This window comes from Capricornis sumatraensis, chromosome 1 (genome assembly GCF_032405125.1).
Source record: "Capricornis sumatraensis isolate serow.1 chromosome 1, serow.2, whole genome shotgun sequence".
Lineage (NCBI taxonomy): Eukaryota > Metazoa > Chordata > Mammalia > Artiodactyla > Bovidae > Capricornis > Capricornis sumatraensis.
In genome coordinates this window covers 70,171,729-70,184,132 of record NC_091069.1, presented here as the reverse complement: position 1 = coordinate 70,184,132, position 12,404 = coordinate 70,171,729, and the positions used below count along the sequence as shown (strand labels likewise).

At 34.2% G+C, this 12,404-nt stretch overlaps 1 protein-coding gene across 1 annotated transcript in view; it reads right to left on the bottom strand.

The window, feature by feature from the left end:
* Positions 1 to 12,404, bottom strand: part of ASB3 (ankyrin repeat and SOCS box containing 3) — a 107,580-nt gene that overhangs the window by 26,746 nt on the left and 68,430 nt on the right. The window contains exons 4-7 of the mRNA XM_068975964.1: positions 11,167 to 11,279; positions 10,437 to 10,572; positions 7,611 to 7,788; positions 5,334 to 5,531 (exon numbers count right to left, since the gene is read on the bottom strand). Of these exons, the coding sequence (XP_068832065.1) occupies positions 5,334 to 5,531; positions 7,611 to 7,788; positions 10,437 to 10,572; positions 11,167 to 11,279 (625 nt within the window). The remainder of the gene's footprint in view (positions 1 to 5,333; positions 5,532 to 7,610; positions 7,789 to 10,436; positions 10,573 to 11,166; positions 11,280 to 12,404) is intronic.

Here is a 12,404-nt window from a genome sequence, read left to right as displayed (position 1 = left end):
GGCAGAGATCATGTCCCAGATGAAGGAATAAGATAAAATCTCAGAAAAGCAATTAAATAAAACAGAGATAAGCAACCTTCCAGGAAAAGAATTCAGAATAATGACAGTGAAGATGACCCAGGATCTTGGAAACAGAATGAAGAAGATGCAAGAAATGCTTACCAAAGACCTAGAAGAACTAAAGAACAAACAGATGAACAATACCCTGGAAGGAATCAAGAGTAGAACTGAGGCAGAAGAACAGATAAGTGACTGGGAAGACAGAATGGTGGAAATCACTGCCACAAAACAGAATATTTAAAAAAGGATGAAAAAATATATATATGAGGACAACCTAAGAGACCTCTAAGACAACACTAAAGGCACCGACATTTGCATTATAGGGTCCCAGAAGGAGAAGAGAGAGAGAGGATCTGAGAAAATATTTGAAGAGATAATAGCTGAAAACTTGCCTAATTGGGGAAAGGAAATAGTCAACCATGTTCAAGAAGCACAAAGAGTCCCAGGCAGAATAAACCCAAGGAGGAACACACAAGACACATAGTAATCAAACTGGTGAAAATTAAAGACAAAAATATTAAAAACAACAAGGGACAAACGACAAATAACATATAAGGGAACTCCCATAGGTTATCAGCTGATTTCTCAACAGAAACTCTACAAGCCAGTAGGGAATGGCACAATATATTTTAAAGTGATGAGGAAAGAACCTGCAACCAACAATATTCTACCCAGCAAGACTCTAGTTCAGATTTGATGGAGAAATCAAAAGCTTTACAGACAAGCTTTTGTTAAGAGACAAGCAAAGTTAAGAGAATTCAGTACCACCAAACCAGCTTTACAGCAAATGCTAAAGGAACTTCTCTAGGCAGGAAACACAAAAGGAGGAAAAGATCTACACAAAATAAACTTGAAACAAATTAGAAAACCATAAAAGGATCATGCTGCTGCTGATGCTAAGTCACTTCAGTAGTGTCCGACTGTGTGCAACCCCATAGACAGCAGCCCACCAGGCTCCCCCGCCCCTGGGATTCTCCAGACAAGAACACTAGAGTGGATTGCCATTTCCTTCTCCAATGCATGAAAGTGAAAAGTAAAAGTGAAGTCGCACAGTCGTATCCAACTCTTAGTGACCCCATGGACTGCAGCCTACCAGGCTGCTCTATCCACAGGCTTTTCCAGGCAAGAGTACTGGAGTGGGTTGCCACTGCCTTCTCCGAATAGGATCATATGTATTGATAATTATTTTAAATGTAAATGGATTAAATGCACCAATGAAAAACACAGACTGGCTGCGGGTGGGGGGATGAAAACATGTGCATGTATGCACTTCCACTTACCATATCACTCTACTTAATTCCCCAAACTGTATGTAATTATTTTATATTGTTAGGTTAATCATGTTTCCATTATGGCTTGCAATTTAATTATTTTTTATTTTTGGTCTGGTTATTGATTGTGAAAACTGATAAACATTTTTTACTATTGTGATCATGTTAGAAAAAAATTTATACCACTCAACATATTATCTATTACCAAATATCTGAAAATTCAAATATCTAATAACTAATTTTGGAAAACAGTTTTCCAAGTTCCCTGGTATTATTTTTGTGACCAAAACTCAAATTCTTATTCATAATCAGTAAATGTAATACAGGAAATTCATAAATGTCTTAAGAAGAAACGGAACAAAAGCTATTTTTAAACAAAATTAGTCAACTGTCCTTTAGAAAGGTAATTCTAAGTTAAATAATTTTAAGTATGTAACCCAGAGAACTCAAATTTTCAGATGCATATTGAAAGATTTAAAAATTAACAAAATTTTTCCATTTCTTTCCCCAGGCACTGTCTATGTTACCCTCTTGAAATACTAAAACAAAATCTACTGGGAGAATTGACAGTTTTCTTGCTTGATCAGCTTTACACTGAATATCAAAATAATCAAATGATTTTCCCATTATATGTACAGTGATTACATGCCAACTAAGAACCTGACATTAGCTTATGTAAATGTATTACAAAGACTAAAAATTTAATTGATGCTATTTTTAGATAAACAGAGAATGGCAAAAGATATGTCTTCTCCAGAAATGAAGAAGAGAATTAATCTTGATGTTTTTTTCTGATGTGCCAGACACTGTGCAGTGCACTATATGTATATACAAATATTAAATGTGAGCATATGTGATAATAAAGCTACCATCTTAGCCTTAGTCTCTTGGGAAATGTTTCCCTTTCAATTAAATTTCCCACTGGGTGGGTAAATAATGGCAAAGATGTTTCAAAATTAAGTCTACTGCCATGGCTCTGGCAAACAAATAAAAAATAAACTGTAAAGACTGAGAGAATGTACCCTCATCAAAGAGATATTCTGATGTTTTTGGCTTTTTCCCTATGGACTAATGAATAGCATTTTCCAGCGAGTTTTATTACTAAAAACCTACCTTACTAGTTAAAAATACATTTGGGCCAATTATAAGTTCCCACATGGAAGAAAACACATGACAAGTCCTTTTAAAGTCACTAGAAAAAGATTTCAGTTATGATACATAGGGCCACTTCACATAGCAACATTGCCAAGAAAAGTAAAAAACAAAGTCTAAAATAGCTCATGTCTGTGACCAAAGACCACCATAAACCACACTGTTACTTCTTTAAGTTTCCAACAGTTTGATTATTTTGTAAGCATGCTTTTCTTTGAGCTTCTCCTATTTGGTTTACTTAGCTTCTTAAATCTATAAACTTGTGTCCTTATCTAATGTTGGGATGTGTTTGTCCATTATTGGTCACACTCTCCTTCTCCTCTCTCTGGATCCTAATGACATGAATGTCAACACTGATGATATTGTCCCTCAGGTCTCTGAGGCTCTGTTCTTTTCTGTCCCCCCAGTCTTCTTTTTCTCTGTTCTTCTGTTTGGATAATTTATATTGGTCTATCTGCAAGGTAACTGACTCTTTCCTCTGTCAATTCCATTCCACTATGAAGCTCATACAGCTAACTTTTCATTTCAGATATTACACTTTTCAGTCCATTTGGTTCTAATTTTAACTTCTAAGCTGAAAATATCTACCTTTCCATTTATTTCAAGTATGTTTACCTCATAACAACAGTTATTTACAATTATTTGATATTTCCAACATCTGTATCATCTCAGGGTTGACACATGTTAATTGTCTTTTCCCTCTAAAATCGGTCATATTTTTCTGTTTCTGTCAAGTAATTTTAGACTGTATCCTGGATATTATGAATAGTAATGCTATGTGTAGACTCTGGGCCCTGGGTCCTGCTATAATTCTTTGACCATAATACTGATTTTGTTTGTTTGCTTTAGCAGGTATATAACCTAGCTAGGTTTAGACTACAATTTCTTTTTCCCCCTCTACAGATAGTTATTCCAATGCAAATTCAGTTCTCAAGCCTTTGCTATGCCGCTTTGAGTCTGGCCCCATGAAATGTGCCACTCAGACCTGAGACTTGAGTGATAGTTCAAATCTTGTTGTCAATAATTTCCATCCCGCGCATTCAAAGGCTGGATGGGTTCTGGACATATGTAGGTTTGTACACAGAATTAAAAAAACCTTTTCTCCAGCTCTCTTTCTCCAGGATTTCCCTCATACCATGTCCCAGAGGGTTCTATTCTACCTAATTCTTCAGGTCAGAAAAACATTCATTTTAAGGTATTTTGGTGTTAATAGGAGCACTGCTATGGTTTAACATGTTTAATTCAAACTACACTTATAAGACGCTGAGCTATGAGGTAAGGTGCTATGACAGAAGAACCAAAAATATCGTTCCTCCAAAAGCTAAGATGAAGGCTAAAACAGATTATTGATATGCTGGACACAAAGACATACAACTATACAAAACTATTATGTTCTTATCAAATAAAAAAATGTTCAATTCTGATCTAATAATAAAAAAAAATGGAGACATATATATAATGACAACTGAATCAACTAAAGTCAACAGTACAGCCCTAGTGAGGCAAACTAAAGTAACTAGGCCTCCTGTTTAGAAAGATAAAACCAAAGAAACTATATAGTGAACTATGAAATCATGAAAGTTATACAGAGTGGATCCCAGATACTCAGATTAACCAAAACTACAATACTCAGAGTACAGTGTGTACCCAGAGGCTTAAGTTCAGAACAAATAAAAATGAACCACTATTTTACACAGCAAATGTTAAGAGATGGTAGAGAAAGAAAAGTTTAGCAAATAAGTTCTCGATAAATTTTTAAGTCATAGCTAGCAATCCATAATGGTGAATTTAGGAAAGCCAATGAAATTTGAGATCACCCCACAAACCTCTTTTGCATTATTAAAAATAACAGCTTCTAGCTGCACAACTTATTTTACTATTGGTTGGACCACAGATTTTACTCAATATGGCTTTTCTTACATATAGCCTTTTTTAATTTATTCTATTTTAAAACCTTATGAGTCTGATAGACAAATCTTGTCTAGTTTGGCCAGAAGCTAATCAATAATCTATCAATAATTCTTCATTTATTCTACTCACAGGATCATGGTAGATTAGCAAAAGAAACATTAACATTTTTAAATTTAATTAGTGTAACCTACAGAAATAAATGCTATATACCAAATACATTAAAAGTGCTATAATATCAATAAAACTACAGTTTTATTTTAGATTCATAACAAGTCTTATAAATATAAATTTCAAATGACAAATAACCTGAAACACAGTCAATACAATACTTGACAAATTTTAAAATCTTTTTTATCTTTTTATCTTAGTTTTACTGAGGTATAATTGACAAATAAATTGCAAGATATTTAAAGTATAAAATGTGATGATTTGATACACATATACATCATGGAAACATTCATCACCTCATATAATTATCTTTTTGAGAGCATTTAAGTTCTACTCTCAGCAAATTTCAATTCTATAATTCAGTGTTGTCCGTTATAAGTCACCATGTTAAACATTAAATCCTCAGGCCTTAATCACTGTATAACTTAAAGTTTGTTTTAATTCTTGAAGTATTTTGAAGATCAAAGACATCAGAGAATTCCTGCATTTACTTTAATACATTAAATATATCCCCTAAAACTGCTACACCAAAAAATATTATCCAGCTCCTAAGAGGAAAGGAAAAAAACCTGACATCATCACCTTGTTTTTGTTATAGTTTGATTAGTGAAACGATCAAAGGTACATCATAGAGGCTTTTGTTTTTGTCTGTTTTTCTGTTTTTAAGTTCCCAATTTAGCTCTAAGACATGCTATTTTATCACAAAAGAAAGTCATTTGGAAACATATCTCCATACACCCAAAAGAATGAAAGTAAAGTAGATATACATACTCCTTTTGGAAAGCCATACACAAGGGAGAACTGAATCCAAAAACGAGGCACATCTGGGCATCTGGGCTGTAGCCAGACTGGAGCAACATTTCCAGGCACTCCTCGTGCCCTCCAAACACTGCTGAGTACACAGGACTCACTTTGTTTGGCCCAGTGTCACAAACCCGGTTGGTGAGTGGTATTAACAAGTCCAAGATTCTGCAGATACACAAGTTCAGGAGTATGTTTCTATTTGTACATAATTGTAGACATTTCTACAAGACATATTTTGAGGCACCCACTGATTGAATTTAAGGTCTGTCTGTCTTCAGTGTACTTTCTACGTACAATAAATTATTACAAGCTACATACTCCAAAATGCTTATTACTGTTGTTTAATAAGCAGGCCCTTAAACGTATTTGAAGCAACTAAATAATGTTCCGATAAAAGTAAATAGGTAACATATTGTCCTTTTTTATTTTTTTACTAATTATTTACCACTACTCAAGTCCCCAAAATTCAAATTTTATATGAGATGTTTTAGGATATAATAAATTATTTAAAACTCCATTACACTAAATACAAACTTATATCAAGACAATAAATTATTTTCCTTTGTAAAGTAGCAACCAAAGTTTTATCTTTCTAATTAGTAAGAATTTTTTAGGATGATGAGAGACATGAAATGAACAGTATTTACATCAGGAAGAAATCAGAATTTCTGCTAAAATAGTCTATTCTCAGAAAAGAAGATGAGCTCTTTTATGTGTTATGGCAGATTTATTTAAAAGACTGGTTGCTAACTAGAGAAAGTTCTAAACAAAAATCATTAAAAAGTTCTTAGATTATTTGTAGACTTACCTCTGGCACTCAGCTGGAGAGAAAGGACTATCCTACACTATAAGGATAATATAAGCCAGAAATTCTCCTCTTTCTGGGAAAAGAAAGGCAGAGCTACACCAAAGTATATTTATAACATTCTTTCTCCTTGCCACTTTTCCTTAGGTAAAATAGGACTAAGATAGCAATTTTAGAGAGAACCTATATTTACTAAGAAGAAAATCATCAGTGACCAACAGAAATCTCAAAATTGAAAACAAATAAGAGCAAATTCTCAAGAGGGTTCTGATATCAATTTAAAGCTCAGCGTATAACTGTAGATTTATGATTAAATAAAATATCAAGAGTTAAGAGAAACATCACATTTTTAAACCTAAGTATTTTGCTAAAATAAAGAACCTGTCAAGTGTCTCTTACACGTAATAAATGGGTTAAAAAATTTTAAGTGAGTTCGAAAAAATATACTCTTAAGTTCAGTTCAGTTCAGTCGCTCAGTTGTGTCCAACTCTTTGCAACCCCATGGATTGCAGCATGCCAGGCCTTCCTGTCCATGACCAAACTCTTCAACAAGGCACAAACAAGATTACAAATATGTTTAAGAAAACAGTAAAATACCATGACACCTAGTGGCATAATAACCCAATTACAACATCTGCTTTTCTACTATACAAACATATTAAATACTAAAGACAAGACCATTTCACTATTACTAATTAAATAATACTCACAATAGCTATAAAAATTACTACTGCAGTAATAAGACTCTAAAAACTTTAAATATATATTTTTAAAAACTGTTTGGTACCAATCTATATTAAGATAGGCAGCCATATTCTCAAGGTAAAACCAGGTTCTGAACTGAACTGAAGATTCTTAGAACTCCCAATTTCAGGGAGTTTCAACTTTCTTTAAGTCTCTCTCTCTCCAAAAATTTCATTTGAATTTCTGGCTAGGGAAGAAGAGTAACAGAGGCAGGATAAAGTACCAGGTTGAATTTGAAATCAGACAAAGAGAAGTCCAGTCAAAGAGTTCAAGATGTGGAGGACTGCCTAGACCCAACGAAAAAGAACTCCAACAGAGATCACAAATCCAAAACCTTTCTGGGGTCAGCGAGGTAATATAAGTACGTTGAAAAAAGTCACCAGATCAGTACCTCAAGATGTCTAGGATAAAACTGGAACGGAGTGGAATAGTCGCTTAAGCAAGTCAGAGGGAAGATTTAACACCCTGAGAAGGTCTCCTGGGCCACTCTGCCTCACTCTAAGGAACTGCAAGACTAAGAACTGCAGGGAATGGCATGGCAGACAGATGTGGGGTGGACCTAACCATTGAGCACATCAGTAGAGAAGGGAACACCAAAGATTATGCCTGGAGGTAAAGGGGCTGGTCCAGAAGATCTAATTTCTTACTACCTCTGAATTATGAGACCATTTTTACTTTTCATTTTTAGCACTTACTTTGTATGGCCCATCTGTGCAGCTGCATGTATAGGTAGCTGCCAATTGTCCTCATTACAGTAAAGATCAGGATCTGCCCCACTGGAGAGCAAAAGCTCCACACATTCTGTGTGGCCCTCTTGAGCAGCAATGAACAAGGGAGTAGCTTTGTCCAAGGCTTGACAATTGACATCTGCACCTAAAATAAAACATTTAACATATAACCCTCTTTAATGCAAAAATTAAAAAGATGATCAACAAACAATTCAAAGCAGCTGCCTTAAAAGGGCTATCATAGTACAACAGATTTTCCTCCTTAATGGATACTGTTGTTGAAACATTAATTTTCAATTTCCTATTGGTAATCATTTAAATTGTTTTTGCTTAAAGATTAATATTTTAGAATTCATTTTTAAGCTAAATATGAATTTTACTCTATGAAGGATTCATTTCATTCCAACCCTTCCTCCAACAAACACTCTGAGGGTCTAATAAGCAATCATTTTTTAAAAACTGCAAATCATCAAATATGGATAATATTTCTGATCATTATTGAAAGAATAAGAAAAAAATCTAAATTATGAGACTTTATAGATGCCACTAATTGATTCAGGCTGAGTGGTGAAAAAAATTCCAGCAGATATGATATACACAGGGGCTATGATTTTAAACTAATGTTGACTATACTCTCCATTACATCCCTTTTCATCATGACCAGTGTGTGATGAACAGAGCCCACAATAAAAGGAAAAAGCTCTATTTAAATGGGTTTCTAAGCTGAATTTTTAAGCATAAATCTAATCAATTATTTAGAAGCAAATGTATAAAGATGTGAAAAAGTTTAGTGACCTCAATTTCTGTGAAGGTTTCATAAATAGCAGACTTCCTCAAACTTTTCTCATTGACAAATAATGTACTAAGTATGCTAACTATGGGTGTGTTAATACATGACCACGAAAATTTTTAAATTTCTGGAACACACCTCAGTGGAAAAATCATCATCCTCAAGGGGGAAGACAATTTTTTATTCAAAAGGATGTTTCATAAATATACCTTGAATAAACCAAAGCCCTGAAATGGGTAAGAACAATGCAAAATACAAACGGTAAGTCAGAATTCACTGAACGGTCAGAAATTCCAACTGGGTATTCAACACGTCTAGATACATTGAATCTTCTTGACTTGCACAAGGTGGATGCTTCACCTACTGTCAGCATTAGAAAGAAATGAACACTATAGCTGAGGAAAGATTATGTCAAAAAAGAAACCTACTTAACTTTCTTTTTTAAGCAATGTTTTGTTTTGATTGACAATTTTACTGTGTGAGAGATGTATAATAATGTTGTTGTATTAAGAATCCCAGACTCCGAGCTGTTTAAGTGACGTGCCAAAGATCTATAATAGACACTAGTCACTGGTGGAATGTATAAGGAATCAATCTTCGTAAAATTTCAGGTAAAGAAAATTGGGGAAATGAGGAAGAATTCACTGAAAGTCATTTTAAAGAGTTAGAAACATGTATAGTTACATTATAAACATACCTATATACCTTTTCAACTTGCTGTTCATAACTATTCAGACAGAAGGAAAAAAACAAACAGGTGCTTAGTGTTCCAGGAGACAGGCCCAGCATGAGGAGAGAGTCACTAAGCTGCAATTCAACCTATTTCATTCTAAGTATTAGTTACACACTAACAATTGGACCTTTGCGGACTGGAAGTCATAAAATGCATCGTGACAGTCTGTGGGAAGGTACAGCACAGAAGGAGGAAGATGAGAAATCAGAGTCCCGTGTCTGAGTCCCGACTCCACCAGTGAATAGTGTCTATTCTAGATCTTTGGCACGTCACTTAAACAGCTCGGAGTCTGGGATTCTTAATACAACAACAAAGCACATGCTTGAATAAATGATTTTAGGGATTATTTCAATTCTAAAGATTTACTGACCTGAAATTTGTAACATATCTTAATTTTACACTTAACGAATGCTTGTTTCTGTTGTTTACTATGTCAACTTGAGTATTTCAAGGTTTATAAGGAGAAAGCAGAAATAAGAAAATATGTGCCCTAAATAAACTCTGTTTTGGTAATTTATTAAAAGTTTAGATATTATAGAAGATATGTGAAAAGCCTAGGTATTAAAAAAAAAATTGTGTGGTGGCAAATCTGGTGTCTCTCCCATCTGCTCTGGACTATCCATGTTTTGTCAGGTTAGCACTGTGCGCACAGCAATGGTGTCAGAAGAACTGAAAAGCCCTTATATAACAAATGTTTCTGGTCACAGAAATGTCACACAGAGTAATAAGCATCCCACCTCAATACCATCTTCTCCGACAATGCTGAATATGTAATGGCTGTCACTGAAAAGCTTTTAAGCAGGTTTATGTTGCTATTTATTAAAATAATAGTATAAACAGGCTTTGAAATAAACCCATTTAAATATCACACAATTAACCAAAATACACAAGTCAGAGGGTTAATGTACAAAATAGCTATCTAAAAGATTAATTAAGATTATATTAGTCATGTACCTGAGAAAGTTGGAACAGTTCAGGTAGCTATAATGAAGGACAGCCCCATCATTCAACTTGCCAATAAACCTGCTTTAGCAATAGATCATTAAAGTTCTGCTGAGGTAAGTTAGTAGTTGTGCATTGTATTATGTTAGTTAATAGAGACTTAGTAACCAGGCTTACAAATTAACTTGTACGTACTCTTATTTACCACTAACTTAAGACAATAAATTTCAGAACCTGATTTATATTTAGTTAAGAATTACTCTTCCTAGGAAGATACAGCATTAAACTCATGATCTTAATAGTGCAAAGGCTAACAGATTAGTCTTACCCGATGATATAAGTACGCTCAAGCTTTCTAGCTTGCCATACTGAGCAGCCACAAATAAAGGTGTGATTCCAAAGTCATCCTGGCATTCCTTGTTTGCTCCTTTTTTAAGAAGCAATTTTATGATCTCAGCATTTTCCTAAGGCACAGATTCATATTTTAAATAAGAGAAAACAAAGAAAATAGAAGATATCTCTCTTTTTATTGTTGTGTGTGTATATGCTTTTTATCCTCACTAAAGGAAAACTCTTTTTTAAAAGTGTTTTGGGTGATGGGAAGAAAGTGTTAATCATTATTCTGTACCTTAAGCTAACCCATTAAACATAAACAGATAAAACAATGATCTCTAGGACTTAGAATCCTTATAAAATCCTGCATAATTAGTCTGCAAGCCCAAGCACTAAGGTATTATCACAGTTATCTAAACAAAGTGCTATAAATATAATAAGCCATTGCTCACTATCAATTTATATATCCCAAATATTCTGATGGCCTCTAACCTCTGCTACCAACATTTGAAAAACTTACCTAATCCCTGCAGCCCAAAGCTTCTAGAACTACTAGAGCAGCAGGCTTATTCAGAACGATCATTACCATTTAGACTGCCTTTCTGTACTGCACTAACCACCATAAATCACAGGCGAGTAGGAAGCAAAGACTGTATAGAATTATCATTTTAAAAGGGTAAAACACACAATTTACATGGAAATGAAATAATAAATGCAGAGTTTACCTGAAAAGTAGCCTGGTGCAAGGCGTTCCATCCACACATAGAGTGGGATCCATTAACATTTGCTCCATATCGAAGCAACAGCCTTAACACATCTATCTGTCCATTTTCAACAGCTGCAATACAGCAGTTAAAAAAATTATCATCAATAAAAAGGCATGTTTGTACAACTGGGCACTTTGGTGATGTTTCCATCATTTATCCAGCCCAGCTCACAATACTGCGACCATTCCTATCAACAAATCAAAACATATGTGTACACCTTGTTCAAGAGTAAAACATTTATCACAATTATCTCAACCCAAATCCATTAATATATATACTCTTTGGGGACACCCACAAAATTATTTTTAATTGTATCTTAAAAGATATAGAGGAAATGGAAGCAAAGAGCCAAACATTTATTCTGATAATGGAGACAATATGTTTCTATTTTGTTAAAATGCAACTGGAAGGGGCATGGGATGAACAAGTAAGAAGAAACAGCATCAGTCTGGAGAAACAGACTCAAAAGAATTGGAACGTTGGCTACTATTACCGTTTCATCAAAAATGACAACAGTAACTGACAAGCAAACTGAAAGCATAATACTCTAAGTCTGTACTTAAGATATTTTTAGCATAATAAACAACAATCTTTGTTACAATGATGTTCTTTTATCAACCAATGAAAATTTAGTAGAACCCTGCTTATTTGAACTAAAAGGGGACTCCAGACAAACTTAGGAGGGTTGTTAAAGAAATGCATATTATTTCACTACAGTAAATGAAACGAATGACTCCCAAGTTGCCACTACAATAGATTATTTGAAGGAAGAGTTTGCATGCCTATAGAGACCTAAAAATTATGTGCCCTTTTACTAATTACATTATGCTACTTTTTTCCACATATCTAACTTAATATTAGCACAGGATATGTGTAGTCTAATATCATGCACATGTGACAGTTTATGAACCGTACCTAATGAGGATGGACACAGGTATAATGCTATTAACTTGATACAACAAACAGTGGGGCTGAACTTTCTACAGTATTATCCACCAAAAAATTTTGTTATGAAGGTGGGCAATTCTAAAGGAGTTAATGAAAAAATAGAATGCCAGAGATAGTTAGACATTAACAAAATAAGTACACACATACACCATTAGCAAATTATATACACTGTGAATGCTGTGGTATTAGGCTATTACACTAACTTTTTAGAACTGTAACTGTGAAGAAATATCAGTACCTACAAGGAC